Here is a 24,333-nt window from a genome sequence, read left to right as displayed (position 1 = left end):
AGAAATCTAATCATTCTCAGTATCAAGCTTGTTTTCTTTAGTAAGGGATAACCCAAACTATAATAAATATTCATGTTACTGGCTCCTAAATAGCATTGCTGTGGCGAGAAATTAATAGTGTTGTCAGCGTTAACCAGCCCTTCTTCTAAATGTTCCCAGGTACATTCTAATTTGACTAAATGAAAGTATTTAATATAGGGAGATTGAATTTGCTTCTGATGTTTTTACTTTATGCTATGAGAGTATATTTGTCAGTTATTTACTAAACATACCAAGCCACAGGTGAAGAAAATATTTGTTAAAGGTGATTATGTCATTTACCTAGAAGCAGTGCATTTGCTTGTTAAAGTTTTCTTGTATTTAAACTAAAAAGGGGGGGAGGGCATTTTTCAGTGGCTGAAAAAGCCAAAAATAATTATAGTGGTTAGTGATATTTGTAATTTTTAGTTTAAGACACACAGGAGTCACCTATACTAACTGAAATGGGAAATATTATTAGGTACTGCAGTTCTTTATGCAAAACTAGTGCACAATATAAAAGTTGTACATTTTCCTGCTATTCACATATAGAGAAAGATACTTGAAATTTAGAAGAATGGAGATAAAGTATGGTTTAAAAAATGTGATGTGATAAAACTCAAATATATATCTTGTTCTGGTATCACCTGCAAATCTCTACATTCTCCATTCTTTCCTTATTCAAAATGGACTAGTTCCATTTAGTAAGTGGATTCAGTCAGAGATACTTTCACAGAAAGAAAACCAAAACCTCCCTTATTTGGAAACAAGTTAAAGTACTGTCTATATTCCTTATGAATCAGAAGGTTGAGATTTTTAAACACCTTTCTGCTACATTTTCTTAGAATGCAGAATTCTGCATCTGTAACGTGCAAACAGAGACAGCCAGGCTTTGAATGCTCTACATAAGAGAGTGTATTAACATATATTTTGTCTTTCATCCATTCAAATTCAACTTAATTTCAGTGAACAGAGGAAAAAGATGGATTGAAATGTACATTTCAGAATACAGATTTGCAGAATAGGATAAAATAGTGCAATATCAATCTCAGGCTAAACATTCTTTGTCTTTAAGGAATAAGCATGAAAGCTGCTGCTTGTGGAAACTGGCACCAAAGATTTGATGAATACACTATTTAAGCAAATGACCCTTTGATCAGGGTATGATGCAGTAAAATTTGCATCCAAATCCAAGTGAAGCCAACAAATAAAGAAAACCTTATGGACTGGAAGAAAAAAGGAAATAGTTTTGGTTGAAAGGGGGTCAAAGACACTTAGCATGTACAAGCTTAAATACCATTGATCAAAATTGTAGAACAATGTAACTCATTCATAAAGATTCTTATTTATGTATTTTCTGTAAATCGGACAAACTCTGAAAATTAGAGATTAACTACTGCTACCATTATTTTTGTATTTTCTACCACTCTTTGCAATCAACTTTTCTGCAAGATTAAAGGAAACAAACAAACAACAAAAAAAACAACACCTCGGTGGTACTTGACCAGGCCAGGATTCAAAACCTAACGGTAACAGATTATCAACCACAGAGCACTCCATGGGCTGTGTTGGCTCAGACAGCAACATCACTGAATCACACTGACTTTATCATTCTAGAATAAATATTTTACCCCTAATCTTGCTCAAATCAGCAAAATTTTTTATGATTACACTCTATTCTCAAGATATTTTCACCAAGAATACATATCTCTATGAATGTGTTTACATTCACAGAAATGTCAGGATACCAGTGTCTAATAAATCCTTTCATGAATTTTAAGATACTATTTAGTTCAGATAACCTTCAAATTTACATAAATCTTTGACATTCTAGTAAATATGTGGGATGGTTACCTTGATGACATCAACAGTAGCAAAATCTCCTTCCCTTCCAGTTCTAGCCTTTTCAGAAATCAAACATATTTAGCAAGAGAATTTTCATGTTTGAAACATTAAGACTTTCATGAAATTAAAATTACAAAGAACTTCCAATTAACCACATATATGGAAGAAACTCATCTCAGCAGATCTAATAACTAATTGATAGGAATTCAGAGCCAGCCTAGGCAGCAGTATATTAAAAGCTATTGCCAATCACACACTTGCTGTCATGCACTGAATAACAAGATATAATCTTTGAATTATATACGTACAAGATTTTTAATGACTAATCAAGTTATGTGGCCCAGCCAACAAATATTACATATTCACAATAAACATTCTGCCTTTATTAGCCTCTAGTTCAATCAAGAGTGATCCATTGGCTCAGTTGTGTTTGTCATCTCAGCATCTTGACTATCCATTTCTTCAGGCTCCTCCACGGAATTTCCCTTTTGTGCTTTTGACCTTGTGGCAAATGCTGCTCCCAGTGCCTCTGCCACACAGCTATCAGTTGTTTCTGTATTCAAATTTTCAGTGCCACCAGTTAAAGAAAAAGATTCAGGTAAGCCAGTCTGAAGAGTCCCAGACTTCACAGAACTCACAACTTCTCCCTTCCTTGGAGGAAGATCAGATGGTGACTGCTCTGTACTTTGATCCCGCAAGTGCTTGTCCATTGAAGCCTGAATAGAAGAAACCATTTCCTGCAATTTTTTTCGCTGGGCCTCAACCAAATCAGGATCAAGCTGCCTGCTGTCTCTCATTGTAACTACTCCAGGAGCTATTCGAATAAGCTCACTGTTACTAGGAGCAGCTGTGAATACAGAAGGCTCTGTTTTAGTGGAACTATTACTAAAGTCTGTCCCTGCGTTATGCTTCCTTACAACTGGAGTTTCCCTAGCTCTTGGATCCAGGTGAGGGTTACCGGATGCAGTTCCTAGAGAATGCCCCTTTCCCTGAAAGGCAGTTACATTATGAAGTTGCTCAGATTTCTTTTTCACTACTCCACCACTACCTAGTTTCAACAGCCCGTGTGAGGGACTTGATTCCCTACTTCTTGTAGTAGCCTCTGCTCGAACCTGACTTACAGCCTCTTTAACTAAGTCTTCAACATCAGGACCGATAGGGAAATGTCCTGCGGCATCCACACACAACTCCAGTCTATCCTCAGAAGCATTATAGACAAAGGTTTTGCCAGGCAGATGCGGAAAAGTACAATGCTTGCCATCAGCCATACCTAAAGAAGGGAAAGAGATACTTAACATTAAAATCTTACTAACAAGTAAAGACAATTATAGGTGAAATAGTGAATTTTCGATAATAATTTAGAGATAGCTTTTAAAACAAATTAATTAGAAAATAATCTACTTACTAATAGAATTTAATACTATTATAAAAAAGAAACATCACTATAGAACTTAAAATAGTTCTCCAAAGGATGTTTAAAAAATATCATTTTTGCATTGTGCTTACATAGGAGAATGTCCTTATTTTTGAAAGACACTTGTTGAATATTTAAAAGCAAAATGTCACACATTCAATTAATCCTCAAATGGCTCAGCAAAATATATACATATATTACCTATGTATTTGTATAGAGAGACATAAAGCAAATATGGCTAAATGATAAAAACTATCCAATATCCTTGCATTTTAAATTTGTCACTCTAAGTATACTCCAAGTATGCAAAAATAAGAAGTTTTCAAATTTTATGAAACCATAGATTTTCTATGTTAAAAAAACATGAAGTAGAGAACTTTTAATGAGTATATGGTGCATATGGGTATGTTTATGGCAAAATATAAAGGTAAAAGCAAGATAGTTAAAAATGAAATGGAATCATTAGTAAGTTCTATACAAATTCAGAGGGGGGAAGATGAGTGAACTATGGAATACTTCGTGGGCATTTAGGTCTTCACCATATTTCTAGGTTATTAAGAATAGTTCCTTAGTCCTCTGAAAAAAGCTACTGAGTGGTTCTAATGTATCTCATTGTGAGTATTCCAAATAATCAAAGAGCTAACTACAGATGAATAAATAACATACAGTAATTTCAAATAAATATTCATTTCAATGGTAAGTGAAGTATCAATAAAAATTCAACTAGAATTTTCTCTTGGCACATTTTTGGCATATAACTAGCAAAAATAGACATACAAAAATTAACAACCCTGAAATCAGTTTACTGTCTACTAATCCCTACCTCAGAGATCTGTAAACCACGGCCCAGGAAACAAAGGTAGCAAAGAGAATTCTGAATGGTAAAGTCAGGGATCCACTTAGGCAAAGCCTTTAAACATTCATTTTAATAGATAACATCTATTGACACTCACTATGTGCCAGGAACTAAAATAAACCCTGAAGATTCAAAAATGTAATGTAATTCTTAGGAGACAAAAACCAACAAATCATCATAATTCAATCAGGTAAGTATGATGATGAGTATAGTACTCATTTCACAATTATTTGAGGATTAAATGAGAAAACATGCAAAGCACATACCACAGTGCCTAATACAAATCAGACAATCAGTAGTTAATTCCTCTATTAGATCAAAAAGGGTTTGTAATTGTTTCCAGGCTGCTGTAATGCTTTCTCTTGGCTATCCCTGGAAAGAATCACAGTCCCACACATGTTCATCATAGTACTATTTACAGTGAAACACTGGAAACCATCTAAGCTTTCAAGAAGAAGAGAATGGTTAAGAAACTTATAGTCTGTCTACCTGATGGAAGTAATATGCAGCTATTAATACTGATATAAATAGGAGAACTATGATACCTCATATATACAGTAAAATGTGCATGATGGTAAAATAACAAGAAACAAATCTAAGTACTATTAATTACAATCATGCCAAAAATGTATGTATAAGACAAATACTTTAAAATTATAGGTGCTATTTGCCACTTCTACAGTGTGTAGACTTTTTACTTTTTAAAAACTTTAAAGTACGTATTTAAAAATCAATGCAAATACTTTTAAGTGTTGTGATCCCTTTAAGCATAATCATTTAGGTTTAATATAACTTTTTAGTCCTCTGAATTTTAAGAATCAAGGTGTATTAAAATTTCTATATCATATATCAATTAATTCCATTATACATATATACCAAAAGATATGTATATTACTGTTTCCCCTGAAAATAAGACCTACCCGGACAATCAGCTCTAATGCATGTTTTGAAGCAAAAATTAATACAAGACCGGTCTTATTTTACTATAAGACAGGGTATAATATAATATGATATAATATACTATAATTAATATAATTAACATAATATAATACCAGGTCTTATATTAATCTTTGCTCCAAAAGACGCATTAAGAGCTGATTGTCCAGCTAGGTCTTATTTTCAGGGAAACATGGTAATATTTACAGCTACATTCTTCCTTATGTCAAAAAACTGGAAACTACCCACAAGTACATCAGGAGAACAATGGATGAATTATATTAAAATGATACAATAGAGTACTATGCAGCAGTGAAAATGAACAAACTATAGTTGAACCCATCAACATGAATGAATATGAAAGATTACTACATAAAAGAAGCAAGTCAAGGACAATGTATATAGCATTCCATTTTTATAAAGTTCAAACACAAGCAAAACTGAACACTGTAAGTTAAAGGATAACTTGTTAAAGTTATTAAAACTGAATTTGCCATTCATCTTCTACATTTATCTCTGTATAAAGACTTACAAGGAAACTTACTATATTATAAACAAATTAATTTTAAAATACCTTTCCAAATATAAAGAATATGAATATTAATAGCCTCATTTAGTTATATTGGGCAGTATTTCTGTTCAAATATAGATATAACCCTCTATCTGTTACAGTGGATTTGGACAAAGTAAGAGAAGTATGTTGTTTTCCAATTTGGGGAGGGTGTCGGTTTATGTTTGGGAGTGAGGAGGACTTGATAGGCTTTGATTCTTTGACCACAGGCTAATAATAATTTGCCACATGAATTTATCCTAAAAAAAAGAAAGACTTTTACCACAAATATTAGAAGAAATTGTATTTCGAAAGATAAAATTTTCTGATGATGATCCGTTTCAAATGCCTGTTACAGTCAACAGAATTTTAAATAATTCTGCAAATAACGGCTGGAATTCTAATAACAATAATAAGGAACATTAAATATTTATTTGGTACCAGGCCTTTTGCTAACTGCTTTATGCGTTATGTACACAATCTCATTTGATCCTAACAACAACCCTGAGATTGGCATACCCACTGTACAAATAAAGAAACTAAGAAGTCATGCAGGGAGTAAGTGGTAGAACCAAAATTTGATCTCAGATGTTTTTACTCCAGAGCTCCTAGTAAGGATAAAAACCACAGGTAACATTTGAAAAAATGTATCAGTTCTAGTGAGACACAATTCACATATAATTCACCCATTTTAAGTGTACCAGTGAATGGTTTCAGTATCGTCACAGTCATGCACCCATCACCACAATCACTTCTAGAACATTTTTATCACTCCAAAAAGTAACGCCGAGCCCATTAGCAGTCACTCCCATTTCCTCCTCCCACCGCACTCACAGTCCTAGGCAAACACTGATTTACTCTCTGTCTCTCTAGGTGTGCCTACTCTGTGACATTTCATATAAATGGAATAATACAATACATATGTGGTCTGTTGTGACTGGCTTGTTTCATGTAGCATACTATTTTCAAAGTTCACACATGTAGCATGTACCAATACCACATGCCTTTTTATTGTCAAATAATATTCCATTGTATGGATATACCACATCTTATTTATCTAATCACCAGTTGATCGTAATTTGCGTTGTTTCCACTTTTGACAATTGCGAATAGTGCTGTTATGAACATTTGTGTACAGGTTTTGTGTGGACATGTTTTCATTTCTCTTGGGTATACACCTAAGAGTGGAGTTGCTGGGTTGTATAGTTACTTTATGTTAAATCTTTTGAGGAACTACCAGACTGTTTTCCCAAGCTGCTGCACCGTTTTACATTCCCACCAGCAGTGTATGAGGGTTCCAACTTCTCTACATCCTGCCCATAGTTCTTATTATCTGTCTTTTTTTAGTACAGTCATGCCAGTGAGTGAAGTACTATCTCACTGTGGTTTTGTTTTGCATTTCCCTGATAGTTATGATGTTGAGCATCAGTTCATGTGCTTATTGGCTGTTTATATATTTTCTTTGGAAAAATATACATTCAGATTCTTTGTCCATTTTTAACTGGATTATTTGCCATTTTATTGCTGTGTTCTTTATGTTTTAGATACAAATCTATTATCAGATATATAATTTGCAAAAAATGTCTCCCATTCTGTGGGTTGTCTTTTCACTTTCTTGATGGTGTCCTTTGCAGCACAAAAGTTTGCTTTTTATTTAACTTTTTTCTTTTGTTGCTTGTACATTTGGTGTCACATCTAAGGTTTTGTTTGCCTCATCCAAAGTCAAAGTTTTACACCTGTTTTCTTCTAAGAGTTTTCTAGTTTTAGCTCTTCTATGCAGGTTTTTGATATAGTTTGAGTTAATTTTGAATTTGGTAGGAGGAAGAGATCAAACTTCATTCTTTTGCATGTGGATATACAATGGTCCCAGCACCATTTGTTGAAAAAACTATTATTTTCCCCATTATCACAATCCTAATTACAAACTTTTAAAAAACCATTAAGTGATATCAATATATTTCACAAAGAAGAATGAAGTGAACGATGGAAAGTTAAAATACAAGGGAAAGTTATAATAAAATGCAGAAAAAGGGGATGTCAGAGAGACATTTATAGCTTTAAATGCTTATATTAGAAAACAAAAATTTATAATCAATAATCTAAGTTTCTCCTTAAAGAAACTACAAAGGAAAGTGTGAATTAAACTCAAAACAAGCATAAGGAAGGAAAAAATAAAGAGCAGAAATCAATGAAACTGAAATCAGAAAAACAATAGAGAAAACCTATGAAACCAGAAGCTGTTTCTTTGGAAAGATCAATGAAACTGATAAACCATTAACTGGACTGGTCAGCAAAACAAGAGATACAAAACAAGAGAGGTATAATACCAGAAATGAAAGAGCTATAGACCTGATAGACATTAAAAGGACAGCAAAGGAATACTATAAATAATTTTATGCCAATAAAATCATAACTTAGATGAAATGGACAGATCTCTTCAAAGACAAAACTAACAAAGCTTACTCAAGAAGAAAGGGATACTTTTATTAGGGATAACTTTCTTAAGAAATTAAATTCGTGGGCGGCCGGATGGCTCAGTTGGTTAGAGCGCGGGTCTCAACAACAAGGTTGCGGGTTCAATTCCCGCATGGGATGGTGGGCTGAGCCCCCAGCAACAAAAGATTAAAAATGGCGACTGGACTTGGAGCAGAGCTGCGCCCTCCTCAACTAGATTGAAGGACAACGACTTGGAGCTGATGGGCCCTGGAGAAACACACTGTTCCCAATATTCACCAATAAAAATTCAAAAAAAAAAGTGTTTCCTAACAAAAAAAAGAAGAAATTAAATTCGTAGTTAAAAATTGTCCAACAAAGAAAACTCCAAGCACAGCTGGCTTCAACGGTGAATTCTACCAAACATTTAAGAAAGAATTAATATCAAAACTATTACAAAATCTACCAGAAAACAGAAGAGTGAACATTTCCCAAATCTATTCTATGAAGCCAACACCACCCTGATTAAACTGGCGTTACAAGAAAACTACATAACATTATTATCTCTCATGAACATGAACACATGAAACCATGCAAAAACACTCAACAACATATGAGCAATTTGAATCCACCATACAAAGTTATTTCAACATACAAAAAAATCAGTGAATAGTCATGGGGATGGAAAGTACAGCATAGGGAATAAATAGTTAATATTGTAATAACTACGTATGGTGTCAAGGGAGTACTAGACTTTTTTGGGGGAATCACTTCATAAGCTACATAAACGTCTAAACACTGCATATAATTCACCCTTCTCAAGTATATAGTTCAGTCAATTGACTTTTTTTTTTTTTTTAGATTTTATTGGGGAAGGGAACAGGACTTTATTGGGGAACAGTGTGGACTTCCAGGACTTTTCCAAGTCAAGTTGTTGTCCTTTCAATCTTAGTTGTGGAGGGCACAGCTCAGCTCCTGGTCCAGTTGCCGTTGTTAGTTGCAGGGGGCTCAGCTCACCATCCCTCCCGGGAGTCGAACCAGCAACCCTGTGATTGAGAGGACGTGCTCCAACCAACTGAGCCATCTGGTCACCTGGGAGCTAAGCAGCAGCTCACTGACTTCACTCTAGCTGCAGAGGGTGCAGCTCACTGGCCCATGTGGGAATAGAACCTGCAGCCCCGTTGCCCAGAGCTCCCGCTCTAACCAACTGAGCCACCCGTCCGCCCGATCAATTGATATTTGATAAAACATCCGCTCAGTCAATTGATGTTTGATAAAAATATCAAAGTAATTCAATGGATAAAGTATAGCTTTTTAAACAAATGGTTCTGGAACAACTGGACATCCATACATAAAAAAAAAAAATCTTGACTTATACCTTGCAACATATAAAAAAAATCAACTTGAAATGCATCATAAACCTAAATATAAAACCTAAAATTATAAAACTCCTAGAAGAAAACATAGAAGAAAAAAATTTCTGACCTTAGATTAGGCGAAGATTTTTTGGACAGGACACAAAAAGTATAAATCATAAAAGAAAAAAACTGTTAAGTTGGTTATCAAAATTAGAAACCTCTGCTCTTCAAAAGATGCTGTTAAAAGAATGAACGGAAAAGTTACAAACTGGGAGAAAATATTTTCAAAACACTTATCCAATAACTGATATATGCCCAGAATATATTAAGAACTCTCAAAACTCAAAACAATTCAAACAAAACTCAAAACAATTCAACTGAAAATGGGGGATAGAAAAGATAGCAAATAAGCACATTAAAAGATTCTCAGTATCATTAGTTATTAAGGAAATGCAAATTAAAACCACTATGAAATAGTATTATAAACCTATTACAATGGTTTTAAAACAGAAACATACTTCCAAGTGCTGCCAAGGATATAGAGCAACTGAAACTCTAATACAGTGCTATAGGAAATGGCCCAGCCACTTGAAAATGGTTTGGAAGTTTCTTAGAAAGATAAGTATATACTTACCATATGACTCAGCAATCACACTCCCAGGTATTTACCAAAGAGAAGTAAAAACATATGTCTACACAAAGAGCTATACACAAATGTTTTTAGTGGCTTTATTTATAGTAGCCAAAAACTGAAAAAAACCCCAAATGTCCTTCAATTGGTTATAGAGTTTAAAAAATGTGATACATACAACAGAATGCCACTCAGCAATAAAAAGGAATGAACTACTACGGTAATACATGCAATCAGATAGATGAATCGCAAAAGCATCAGGCTAAAACAAAAATTGGCAATTTTTTTTTGTAAAGCAGCAACATGGTAACATTTTAGGTTTTGCAAACCATAAAGCCTCTGTCACAACTATTCAACTCGCCATTGTAGTTTGAAACAGCCATAGACAATACGTAAATATGAGTGCAGCTGTGTTCAGATAAAACTTTATATACGACAAGCAATGGGCCTCATATGGCCCATGGGCAATAATTAGCCAACCCCTGTGCTAAATCAAAGGAGCCAGACACAAAAGGTTACATTATATAATTCCATTTATATGGTGATATGAAAAAGGCAAACATATAGAAATAAATCAAATCCGTGATTGTGAAGGTCTGGGGATAAGAGTAAGGGATTAATTAGAAAGGGGCACAAGACAACTTTTTTGAATGAAATATTCTCCATCTCGATTGTGGTGGTCGTCACATGACTGAATATATTTGTCAAAATTTATATACTTTTATACCTACAAGTGAATTTTACTGTACGCTAATTATGCTTTAATAATCCTGTCTTAGAAAAGGAAGGGAGGGAGAAAGCCATCCTTTGGTCCCTGAATAAAAAAAAAAAAAAATTTTTTTTGAGATAAAAAAAATCAAGGAAATTTAAACATTGACTGGATATTTGGTGACATTTGAAAAATTATTGTTCATATTTTTTAAATATGAGAATGGTATCGTGGTTATTTTTTAAAAAGAAAAAATATATACATACTGAAGTTCTTTACAGATGATATTATATTATGTCTAGGATTTATTTTAAAATAGTCTAGTTGAGATGGGGGTAGAAATGTACTGATAATTGTTGAAGCTGGGTGTTGGGTAGATAGGGGCTTATTATATATTATTCTTGTTACTTTTATATATGCTTGAACAGTTCTATTGTAGCCAAGTTGGAAAGCGTAAGAATGAAAAAAAGGGAGGAAGAGATAAAAACCATAAAATAGAGATTAAGCACTTAATGTCTACTGAGGTTCAGCAGGTGAAGAAGGGACACAAGCCAGAGTGATAAAGTCTGAGGCCAAAAGCATTCACATAAAATTTTTGAAAAAATACATATGAGTACCAAACACACAGACTGGCATCTTCTCTTTTAAGACCTTAAAACTATGCAGATAGTTATATACTCATATATATTTTTACAAACAATGCACAGACAATGTGAAAACAAGTTAAATGTAAAATGAGCTGTTTTCTAAAATCCAGAAAGCAGTGAGGTATATAATAATCACAGCCAAAACATAACAATAACAAAATACTATCTTATCTGGTTCTGGGATAGTCACCAGCCTTACAACCAGATTTGCTTCTAATTTCACAATTTCTCTTTAGCTATTAAGACTCATATACATAATTTAAACGAGAAAATAGGAACAAAAAAGTGATAGGATATTTTTAGTAATATTACAGCAGAAAACAGCTGATCGTTATCAGGATAATCCATTTTAACTAGGCAAACAGCTAAAGAAGAATATATACCTACAATTAACATTGGAAATAGTTTTAGAAGAATACTACCTGAACTTTCTTAACCTTATAACAGCTGGAATGAAGATATTATCTAAGAATAAAATCAGAAATTAACTATACCCATGGTTTTCTTCATAATATTGTAGAAAACGCCACCCTGCTGGAACAGGTGAGGAAGCCCTTTTGCATAAGACCATACATCTTCTCCTGTAAAATAAAAACAGATTCAGTATTAGCAGCAAACAAGAGTTCAACCCAAGGTTGCTTTAAAAGGGATTAGCCTTTTACAGAGATTGCAAGGCAGACCTCCTAAATGAGTGACGCAGACTGACACAGCACAGGGAGACAACACGACACAGAGTGGCGGGGTTATGGCGCACTAGAAGACGCATGGCCCAGCGAAGGCAGCAGCCACTGCCAAGTGTTATTATAGAAGAGTGTAGGCCCAATGTTTGAAGATCATACGGTTTTTCAAGAGAACCCAGAAATCTGGGGTTTTAATGTGAATTCTCCCAGTTTTTAAATGTAGGAACTAATTCAGAAATATCTTTAAAACTACACGAGTCAATACTGATGATATTAAACAAAATAGATCTGAAAACTCAATACAGCTCAGAGGAAACGATTTGCAACTTTGGACTAGACCAACAGAAAAGGTTACAGAAAGATAATTTTTAAAAGTGTAATATAAAATTGTATTTTCTATATTTATGTTAAAACCAAATAAAAACAGATGGAAGGGCTAGGGAGAAAAGTAAATAGGTAGGCTGAAGATAATTATATTGTATTTTGTTGTTCCAAAGTGGTCTTTTCAAAATAGAAAATTTTCGGGAAAATAACTTGTTGAAGATTAGAATAACCTTTACAAGTCCACAAAATATCCACAAACAAACCACCATTTCACAAAAACACTTTTTCAAGAACATTCTTTGACAGTGCCTATTTCAATAAGAAGTTTCAAATGAAAATTTAAGAATGATAATCACTGGTCAAGAAGTTAATAAAAATTGGAAAGAACATTAAAAGTTACTTTTAGTTTGTGGAATGTGGTTGTTTGGTTTCTTTATACTTTCATTATTTTCTAATCTGATAATGTGCAGTACTACTATTCTAATCTGGACTATTTTCAGTTAATTTTAACAAAGAAAAGTTAACTTTTATCTTTCCTACTAGTAGATTATACTATCAGATCTGGGCTTTGAATGGAGGTTATTGATGATGTGAAGTAATTACTACATACCTACAATCTCACAGCACTCCAGCCCCTTTGCACATTTATAAACAGGAATGCGAATTTTCATGGCAGTTGGCTGAAGATGCTCAGTTTATCAGTTTAAAGTATATAAATTTTAAAAGCCTGACACTTAAAGTTTCAGTTAACTAGAATATTTACTTACACACTTCATTCACTAATGATACAGTGCCATCAGAATATGGCTATATTTAAGTTGAAGGAACTTCACTTGGATAAATTATTTCTGTGGTGATAACCTTTCATTTAGTTATTAATGTTATCTTAAATGTACTTTAGTATTTCATAAAATACGCTTCGATATCATTTACTTGGAAAATATATTTTAAAATTTTATGGTAGCACTTAATTATTTTGGTAAAAAACTAAACAGGTACCAAAATAGTGAATTCCTCAGAACTGACCACCTAAATACTACAGTAAAGAAAATGACATTTTCCAGTACTTTATATACCCAACTATTTCTTGCTTAAGCAGGCAGAACTCTAAGAAATAAGAACTCTTATTGGAGTGTTTATCAACCTTGTTTTCATAACCTCCCCCTAAGGATCCTTTTTAAACATGTTCCTAATCCACCTCCCCCATGATATTTGAATACTAAAGATATCCTGTTTCTCTGTTTATGTACTATCTATCTGAGCTGTATTCATTAAATAGGTAAGATTTTTTTATCCTCCCCCTCTCCCAAGAACCAGTTTTCACCCCCTTCAGGGCAATACGACCTCACTGAGTACGCATGCTCTATTGCTTTAAGGGAGGCTTTAAGGGAGGGATAAATACCATTTAAACCGCTATCTATTATCTACCCAGCTCTGAGCAGCCACTTTACATAGTTTCATTTTCTCATCACAACTAAGCCCTATTTTACAGACAAGGAAACAAGCCCAGAGAGCTTAAATAATTCTCTCAAGATCAAACAGCTAGTAAATAGCAGAGCCAGGCTTTGAATCCTGTGTATTGTTTCAAAGCTTATATAGCCTTTCCATTGATATTAAACCTATACTAGAGGCCAAATTGTGTTACAACACATTTGACAGAACTACCTATGTCTTTTCTTATAGAAATCCATGACAGCAACAACTGGTTGGGAGAAAAAAAAAAAATAGCCAAATTATTTCCTATGGTAATCAAATGCTTCCCTGAAGTCACTTCTGCTGGTAATAGAACCAAGGAAAGGGATTAGAGATTAAGAAGCAGGGCTTGTGACACGGATATCCCCCATCAGTCTCACAGGGCTCTCCACTGCATTTCTCTCCATCCCTTGTACAAGCCCTGGTTCAGTCTCGTCTCCTGCCTGAACTACTGCTACCACCTCATAACTGGTTTTCCCTCTAATCTTGTTCTCCCCCAACCCCTCCTCCACACAGCCTTCAGAGTTGAACCTTTAATGGTTTCCCAAAACCATATGGTACAGTCTAAGCTCCTTTTTCACAGCATGAAAGGCATTCTACGAGTCCCTGCCCTCTCACCTAGCTCACATCTCTCACCATATATGCTAACTTGATTTTTATAAAGCAATACCACCAAACTGCTCTGGTTCCCCAAAGGCCACTAACCGCAGCATTATTTACAGTAGCCAAGATATGAAAACAACCTAAGTGTCCATCAACAGATGAATGGATCAAGAAGATGTGGTGTATACAGGCAGTGGAATACTACTCAGCCATCAAAAAGATGAAATGTTGCCATTTGCGACAACATGGATGGATCTTGAAGGTATTATGCTAAGTGAAGTAAGTCAGATGGAAAAGGAAAAAAACCATGATTCCACTCGTATGAGGAATATAAAACAAAAAAGAAACATGAACAAACTAAACAAAAGTTATAGATACATACAGCAGAATGGTGATGACCAAAGGGGAAGAGGGGAGGAGGAGGGTGAATTAGGTAAAGGGGGATCAAATATATGGTAACCAAAGGAAACTAGTCTTTTGGCGGTGAGCATGCAATAAAATACACAGACATCGAATTATAATGTTGTATACCTGAAAATTACATAATGTTATTAACCAGTGTTACCTCAATGAAGTTTAAATAAATTAATTAATTAAAAAAACTCAATTTAGGTGTCACTTCCTCCCTAGAGTGGTGGTCAGGTAGCAACTGTCCTTGCTGTTCCTATATATGAATACCATACCCCTTATCACACTGCAGGTTAATTTAATTTACTTTTTCTGTTCCCCTTCCAGACTGTAAGTTTTTCAGAGTCAGGAAACAGTCAGTGGCCTATCTGACTTTCTATTCCCAGGGCCTGGCACAGTGCTGCCAGTAACACTCCTAGCCTTTGTTGAATGAAATGTATATAAATGAATAATATAAATAAAGTTTTTCCTTTTAACAATGTCTGAAAGAAGTCCTAAAAAAACTTAACTGAAGTAGCTAAATGATAACTGTTCTTCAACGTTATGGATAAAATATAACTAACGGTACCATCTGTACCTCTTCATGAATTTAGTAAAACAAAATCACAGCAAAAACAAAGGGAAAGACTTTTAGGTACAACATTCCAGGTATAAAATATATAAGTCATGGGGATACAATGTACAGCATAGTGACTATAGTTAATAATACTGTATGACAAATTTGAAAGTTGCTAAGAAACTAGATCTTACAAAAGGGGTGGGGTAGAATTATTTTTTTACCATTTCATTAGAATAGGAACAGTTTGGTAAAGCATCTAGCAAATACGAAATTAATTCATATTTTTGTTAGTTTCCAATTAATTTTACTTTATAATTCAACTGTTCCTTCATAGTGCAACAGAATACTTATATTCAACACATTGTTGTGTGTATAAATGTAGAAAACGTCTACACTGCCACTATAGATAAAACTGTGTTCACGTCTTATCTTCCTCAAATCCTTCCTCCTAATAGTTTTCAGTTCTCCTACTTGAACATCTGTTACATATGACAGTGGTATTAGGAATGATTTTCCTTTTGGTTTATCTGATGTTTTTTCCTCTTCAATAAGAAGTAATTTTCTTAATTTAAAAGAAGTATATTAAAATGAAACATTTTTAAAAATATTGTTATATTTTTCTAACTTTTACTACTAATAATACAATCATGGGGTTAAAAATGAGTTTAAAAAAGTGAGTACCAATTTTCTAACTTTAGATAAGCAAAAAGGCTATTTGAAGTTTCTACTTTGCAATTTATGAAGTGAGTAAATTCAAAAATCTAGTATCCAGATGAAATACATTTTTAAAAATCTACCTAAAAATACCTAAAATTAACTCTGAACTGACGTATCTAAGACCACAAAATAAAATGACCAAAATGCACATTTAAACCAGGAACATGGCACTGTTTCTACTAGAAAGAATCCTAAAGATATTCATTAGCTGAAAGAATTGCTGCCATTTTTCCATCTTTCCTATAGACCCTCCCATCTAAAAATATATCTATCTTACCAATAGTCAAAACCGTTTCTAAGAATGGCACGCCTGTTTCTCGTTTACTCAGTCCCTTAAGTGTACCCAGTCTGTACAGCTTTTAGTGTTATCATCAGCATTAAAAGATGTATTTATCAAACACATACATGCACAGAAAGTTGTGTGTAAATGTGTACACACACATACAGAATCTGATTCTCTCTGCAGTGTGTAAATGTTAAAGAAAACTTATGTTTTATTGTATACATACTTCAACTCTTTGAATTTTTAAAAATAATATTATCTTGTAATGGAAAAATATGAAGGGAAATAAAAGGTATCAAAGTAGCTGAGTACAGAAAGGAACAGAATCAACATTTAACTTAATCTTCAAAGTGTGATAGTATAAAATCACCATTTATAACATACACATTTATCTTAAGATACATCTATATGACTTATTTTTAATCAACTTTATCAACTGCTCCATTAGAAATTAACTGTTCCATTAGAAATATGCTCTATATAAATCAATCAGAAGAGCTATTACATGGCATGTAAAGAATAATAATATGCATTAAGTACTAGATTTGAAGCTGTCCTTCATCCAACATTTGAAGAAAAAAAAATCAAGATGCACTAATGATACTCAGACCAATATCATCTAAAACATAAGTGTTTGAATCCAATATATAATTCTGGAAAATCCTAAGGCAGTTATAACATCAAGAGGTACTATGAAATTACAAAATACTGTGCACTTTAAAAAATGTGTATTAAAAATTCATAGTTTTTTTCAGGAAGATAGAAAGTATATAAAAATCAAAACAAGTTTCTCAACTCCTGAAAGGTCACTAAACTTTGTAGTGAATGAGGTAAATATCATAACTTGCTTAATTCCATTAAAACAACTTCAAACTGACAAATTCTATTTTTCACAAATCTGTCTTTATATCTTGAAAAAGAAAATTAAGTAGAAAGTTAGAATATATTGCTAAGAAAAAAAATAAATTAGCCTAGTGTTTATGGTGGATGATGTACCATCCACCATACCTACCACAAAAGAAAATCCACAAAAAAGTGTTCTACAAGAAAATTTAATAACATGTTTTGTAATACCAGAGTTAGTCACTCCAATACTATATAAATAATGAAGATTACAGTCTGAAAATCTTGTTCAATAATCTCCAGTGGTCTGGATAAAGTAGATTAAAACATGTCAAAAATTACAGGAAGAGAGCAGCCGGTTGGCTCAGTTGGTTAGAGTGCAGTGCTCATTAACACCAAGGTCACAGGTTCGATTCCCACATGGGCCAGTGAGCTGCGCCCTCCACTAGATTGAAAATGACTTGACTTGGAGCTGATGGGTCCTGGAAAAACACACTGTTCCCCAATATTCCTCAATAAAATTTAAAAAAAAATTACAGGAAGATCACTGTTATATTTTAAAACTATCATCATAAAATTCAAAGTGACTAGTTCCATGAATGGTTCATACTGAGCAAAAGACTGATGTATTTACTTAATGTCTTGTTGATATAAATAAATAATAGTATAAATTCCATTTAATAAATATTCTATTTAAAAACAGTGAAAGGAAAAGCACATTGACCCTGGCTATCAAGCAGTCAATCTATTTAATGAAGATATACAATCCTGTATTTATATACGTTTTTTATAATTTTTATGTATAAAGAATAGAAAGCTAAAGATCTGTTGATGAAAGCTTTAAAAGTATGGGATGTCCTCAGTTGGAATCCTGCAGGTAAGCTTAGGAGAACAAGGACTGTGTCTCATTCATCTTTGTACCTCCAGCACAGTCTAATTCATAGCAGACATTCATTTTGCTGAAATAATCTGCATTCATTCATTCAACAAACAGTTACTTGGCACCTAGTAAGTGTCAGGCCCTGTACTAGGTGTTAGGGTTTTCATCAGTGAATAAAACAGGCTCCTGTCTGTGTTTGTGGAGTTTAAAATACAGTGGGGAAGGCAAATGAATAAGTAAACCAACAAATAAGATAATGAAATCTTGCAATAGGTGCTGTGAGAGGAATGAAGAGGATACAATGATAGAGGGGACCTATTCAGAGTGCTCTCAAACCCTGAGATGAGGTGATCAGGAGGAGAAAGCCTCTCTTAAGAAGATGGTATTTAATTAAGCCTAAACCTAAATGAGAAGGAGCCAGCTATTTGAACAGCATAAAGCTTAATGAGCTATTTTCTAAATTAACATTATCAGCAGCTTAGCTCACAAAGTAATTCACAAAGCAATTTCTGCACTTTGAAACTTGCAATTTTTCAAATAAGCCATCATTTTTCATTTTCTAGCCCACTTCAACCTAAACATCACTAGTTTCCCAGCACTCTTTACATAAGGTTGTGTGTATGTAACTATTTCCAAGTTGACATTTTACAAACACACCACTTTTTATTAAGAATATCGTCTATATAATTCAAATACAGTTATAAGAGAATTAGAGGTAGGAAACTAATATTTATGGAGGGACTAATACAGGCCAAGCACTGTCTTATTCCTTTAAAGCAGAAAGTCTCTCAAGTGCTACCACTATAAAATTAGCAAAACACTCTTTTTATGCTCAAATTTTGGGCCTGGAGTAGAAGATTTAAAGAAATTTGTGGTTTGTAAGGGCAGCGACATAAATGTTGGAGGTGAAGAGGAGGGATCAGAACAGGAAGACATTATTTTGGTGAACTCACTGCAGTCCACAGTCCACAGTACTCAGATATTCAGGTCTAGAAACCTCAAACCAAAAGTAAAAGTGACTAACTATAAATCAAATCAGAATTATATTGTACTAAATTTTGTTATGAAATATATCATGATGCTGATCAGACTTTTAGATTAATGATCCTAATCTCACCCATGCCAATTTATTAACCTACACTGGAGAACGCAGCCTTTCAAGGGAACACAATCCTCATTCGCACTGTCACCAGTACATCAATGTTTGTATTAACATCGGGAAGTTAAATGAGTGATCAGAATAGATGTTTGATGAATATGGAATCAGCAAAGGGATACAGATCTTTCTGCCAGGCCATGGTGAGGACTGATCACATATTCCTGCCCCCAACAGATTACCTTCCTAGTTACCAGAATTTTCACCAACCCCAGATGATGTATCTTTTCCCTTTGTACAGCAGTGTACAAACAGTGCCAAATTCTGCTTTTCAACTCTTTTTCAATGTCCAATGCTGAGCATCCATTTCCTTTCTGCCGACATAGCCGTTGTGCAGACATGTTAATGTCAATCTATTTGATTCAATGAAAACCATTCCGAAGCGCCTACTACCTGCTGAGCACAACACTAGGTGCTGAGAATCCAAGATTATTTATGATACAGGCCACACCCTCAAGAGTTCATCTTCTATTGAGAAAGACCTTCTCTTTCTTATTTTTGACCTGGGAGACCTACCAATATTTTTTTTTTTTAAGTGCCTTCTGCATATGTATCATTTTATCCATTTTGTGCTGATGTTACTCAATTTTCAGAGTTCTAGGAGTATTATACTGTTGCCCCATATACCAACTACAAGGTATTTTATATAAAGGAGGCTGGGGGGGGGTTAAGTAGCTTACCTGAAATCACTAAGTTAATAAGTAGTGGAGCCAAGATTCAAATTCTAGGTCTTTCTGACTCCAAAGATCACACAATCTTTCCTCTATTCTATGCAGTCTCTAAGACACTAAAAACTCTGAGACACATAATACATAAAGTGCCTGCTAGTACATTTCTTGATATATTCCCCAAATTCAATGACTGTCTGCCAAAATAAAATCAGCAATATCAACTTATAAATTCGTACGAGTCATTTAGATCTCCTGCTAACTACTAGGTCCCCAAACTTAACAAGCCAGGAATAAATAATCTTCATTTTGGAAGGTCAAGGCCCAATCCACTGATATTTATTTACTACTCTTAGAAAACAGAATCAAAACCCAGAACACTTTTGTAGTTGAGAGCTCTAATTTCAGCAAAAAACACAGCCTTCCTAGTATGTAATATATTTAAATTTTACTTCTACTTTGAGCTTTATTATGTAAAGCATATTAACACTGATTTTAAAACATAGATTAAACAAATAAAAATAATGTGAAAAATGCACCATTGGATCATATCTCAAATCATCTAAGCTTTAAATTACATATTCTACTGATAATATAGTTTCCTTTAATTTATACTGAGTTATTAAAAAAAGAAATGCTTCTTAAGCAACCTCATTAAAATCTACCTCTGTTCTTCATATTTCTCATGAGTTACAACAGTTCATTACAATTGATGACAGAGTCACTGAGCAAGGAAATTACTTGAACACAAATCCTAATGTACAAGAAAAATGTGATGAACTTGGAAAGGGAGAAGAGAGGAAATGGAGGAGAGAGATTATTTAGTGGGAGTGCAGAAAAAACATAAACACCAGAAACTGCAATTCATCAAACAGGAAGTCCTGAAATCACATGACATGCAGGAAAATAAAACTTAAAAATGAAAAGGGGAAAGGTGGGCACACTCAATAAAGGCAAGGGAGGGAGTAATGAAAAAGGCTTTAAATGGATCTATTACATACCTATTTAAAAAAAAGTAGAAGATTATATTATATTTAAATAATCTGGGGACAGTTAAGGGACTACTTTCACTTTCTTACGTTTTCCTAATATTTACTCAATAGAGAATCACACTAATATCTACCCAAAAACTGTCAAAAAGCTAAAGAAAATTTTCTCCAAAAATATATAATCAAAGTTTTTATGATCACAGATTTTTTTCACAAACAGAAAAACTCAGCACATTATATTCACAATTAAGAAATACCATCTGAGTTAAATTGATCTTACCCATTAACGTTGCTAAAAGACACAAGGTGTACATTTCTTTGTCAGCTTGCTCCTGAAGTTCCTTAGATGACAGTTTACCAGTAACAGCAATCTCTTCTTGTCTCACAGTGTGGGCCGAGTGTGCTGCAGCAGACTGACCACCTTCTGCTTTACTTTTTAGAATCTCTATTGTAATTCTGTCACCATGCTGTAAAGGAACTGGCTCCTTTTCCATTCCTGCCTGGGGTGGCATTAACTCTTTAGGAGGAAAGCCATAGCGAATACACTGTAAATACGGAGGAATGTTGAATTCTCTGGCTATGCTTTCCTGAAGTTCAAAAAAGGTTGTTGAAGACTTAAGAGTAACCATGGACTGTCGTCCATCATTAGTTGTTATTCGGATCTTCTTTTCCTTAGAAGTTGTTGGTGAATAGGGAGCCTTGGTAGGGGTAGCAGGTGCAGAGGATGGACCATCACGAATGGCACTGGGAGAAACAGTCCTGGCCTGTCCTTTTTGTTCTTGTTTTAACTTCTCTGTTTTCCGTTTCTGCATTGCAGAAGCCTGTTCCGTAATATTATGTTGAATAGTTCTTTCAGTTTTACTCATGTTTAACTCTTCCTTGTGCAAAGTTTTTGTTTTCTGTCCAGTAAGAATGATTTTGGTTGGGAGCTGAGACTCCGACTCTTGTCCTTGTACATCTCCAACTCTTTGGGCATGAGCACCATCTATATTTACAGGAGTATAATCGTCAGGATTCTTTTTGGCAGTCTGATGCAATATAGTGTGGACAACTTTCTGAACTAGGATTTCACTCCCAAATTCACCTGGAAAGTGCTTGGTAACAAGTTTCATTGCAACATCATAAACATTACTATTCAAAGATGAATCACTTTCATACTGAAACCAATATACTGTTTCTCTGACCACTCTGCCACCCCATTCCAAAGTAATAGGAAAAGCTTCTGGTAGATTGTCGTATTCTTTGCCATCCCAAAAATGTTTGAATCCACAACCACATTTGCCACCAGTGGACCTAGAATTAGTTCTGTCTCCATCCAAATACACAATAGACCCATCTCCTCTTACCCTTCGCACAGATGTGCCATGGCACCAATTACAAGCTGTTAGGTTACTCAATCCGTAGTCTGGTATCAGAACATCTTTCACTGAATCATATGAACAAACCAAATTGTTTAAGGGAAAGCTATAATTTTTGTCAGGCCTCAGCTGTCCATGAGTACCTTTTGCCAAGTTATACAGTTTCCCTCCTGGAGCCAACCACTCTGGAGGAACATGAAGTTCAGAAAGGGCACCACAGAGCAAACATTTGTGAAGGCGATTATCCATTACTGCTTTTTTAGCAGCTGCTGTGACTTCTTCAGGCTGAACTCCTATCACCCCAGTCCTCCTGTAGAAATACTGATGGACATCAGCAACCAAACTAGGATGGATACCGTGTTTGTCCATAAACACTTCTTCCATAGCAGCAACAAGCCTAAGTAAGTATTTATCATGCAGGCTTCGGTCTCCTCCAATAACACAACCACCATCATCTTCAAGTTTGATGTACTTTTTAATAAGGTCCTGAGGCACACCCCATGCTTTAGGAAGCAAATTCATAGGCAGTTTGGGCAAAGCAGCCCCTTTGATGCCTACCAAGGGGATATAATGGTTTCTACCAGAGCTACTCCATGCAATACAGATTGGTTTGTTCAAATGACCATCTCTCCCAGTGCACTTCTCTGCAGGGATGAGCCCAGGCAGAAAGGTGGCTGAATAATCACCAGAGCTTCTCATCCCACTGAGAGAATCTAACAGAATAATGGGGCGATGCAACACATTGGCAAGGCCAAATATGTGGATGTTCCTCAGGCCCAATGGAACACCCTCAGGTGGTACAAAGAGAGGGTCACACTCATTGATAATGTCCTCCCACTCAGCAGCATCAATGAAGTCATGGAACAGGGCTTGATATCGAGCCAGGTGCTGCTGAAAGTGCTGTTTCAGATTCTCTCTCAAGGCATGCCAGAAGAGCTCCCGGCCTACGAGAGCCCGGGACACCGCATGGACCAGGCAGTGTCCATCCCCGTCCACATGCACTGGAATGAGGCATTCCTGACTTTTATTGGCCCGCTTGATGTCTTCAAGAGTGTCATGCAAATAGAGGAGGCTTCCGGAGCGGTCCTTGCCATAGCCCACCGTGTTAACATGCTCGGGTTCGATGAGGAAGGCGCGGTCTCCCAGTAAAGCACAATCGAACAGTTCGCCCTGGTTCATGTCCCGGAGAAGCTTAGCTCGGCCTGTCTGTTTGTCCATTCCATAGCGAGCTAATATGGGCGACAACAATTTGCAGTGGTAGTTGGAAAGGCCCATCACCTTTACCAGTTCCGTGTTCTTCTTGGGTGCCCCTGTCACCCCCAGCAGCGCGTTCCGCAGCAGGTTGTGTAGCACTACGTCCGGGTCCGTCACCTCCTCCACCCCCAGCAGCTGTTGCTGCTCGTGCCGCTGTCCGCACTCGGTACACTCGATGCTGACAGAACCGGAGGCCGGGAAGAACAGACGCGCCTGGCACTTCGGATCCGGGCAGCTCCCGGAAAGGATTCTCCGGTCTCTCCGCTTCGCGAGGCCCCCCGGAGCAGCCGCCGCAGCCGCCGCCAGGGACGGCGGAGTCTGCGGAGCCTCAGGGGGAGGAGGTGGCGGCGGCAGCGGAGGCGGCGGCGGCGGCTGAGACATAGCTCTCGGCTCTCGTGTCTCGCTCCGCGTCCCAAGCGACCCTCAAAGGCTCATAGCCCAGACCCCCACCGGCCCGACTCGGTCTAGTCCAGGCCCAGGGCGAATCAATTTCCTTTCCCTACCAGCTCCTCCTCCTCCTAAGCGAAGGCGGAAGCGCCGGACGTTGTTTCTCTTCTTACTTCTCCAAAGCCTTAGCCGTTGCCCCGAACGTAACGGCCACCACCCTAACCCGCACTCACACTCACTGACTCTCGCTCTCTCTCCCTCAGACACACGGACATACACGCCCTCACTGAGAGTGCGCAGGCGCAACTTCAGCTCTGCCTTCTGGGAATTAGAGTCTTCGAGCCTCTCTATTGG

The 24,333-nt window shown here is 35.8% G+C and overlaps 1 protein-coding gene across 1 annotated transcript; it reads right to left on the bottom strand.

Moving 5' to 3' along the window:
* Positions 1-2,159: 2,159 nt before the first annotated feature.
* Positions 2,160-24,158, bottom strand: VCPIP1 (valosin containing protein interacting protein 1). Its single transcript, XM_033125871.1, has 3 exons — positions 21,261-24,158; positions 11,892-11,978; positions 2,160-3,133 (listed from the first exon to the last, which is right to left on the bottom strand). The coding sequence occupies exons 1-3, from the start codon at positions 23,971-23,973 to the stop codon at positions 2,265-2,267; spliced, it is 3,669 nt and encodes a 1,222-aa protein (XP_032981762.1). The 5' UTR covers positions 23,974-24,158; the 3' UTR covers positions 2,160-2,264.
* Positions 24,159-24,333: the final 175 nt, after the last annotated feature.

This window comes from Rhinolophus ferrumequinum, chromosome 14 (assembly GCF_004115265.2).
Source record: "Rhinolophus ferrumequinum isolate MPI-CBG mRhiFer1 chromosome 14, mRhiFer1_v1.p, whole genome shotgun sequence".
Classification (NCBI taxonomy): Eukaryota; Metazoa; Chordata; class Mammalia; order Chiroptera; family Rhinolophidae; genus Rhinolophus; species Rhinolophus ferrumequinum.
Note: the sequence above shows the minus strand (reverse complement) of the source record. Positions and strands in the feature narration are given on the sequence as shown.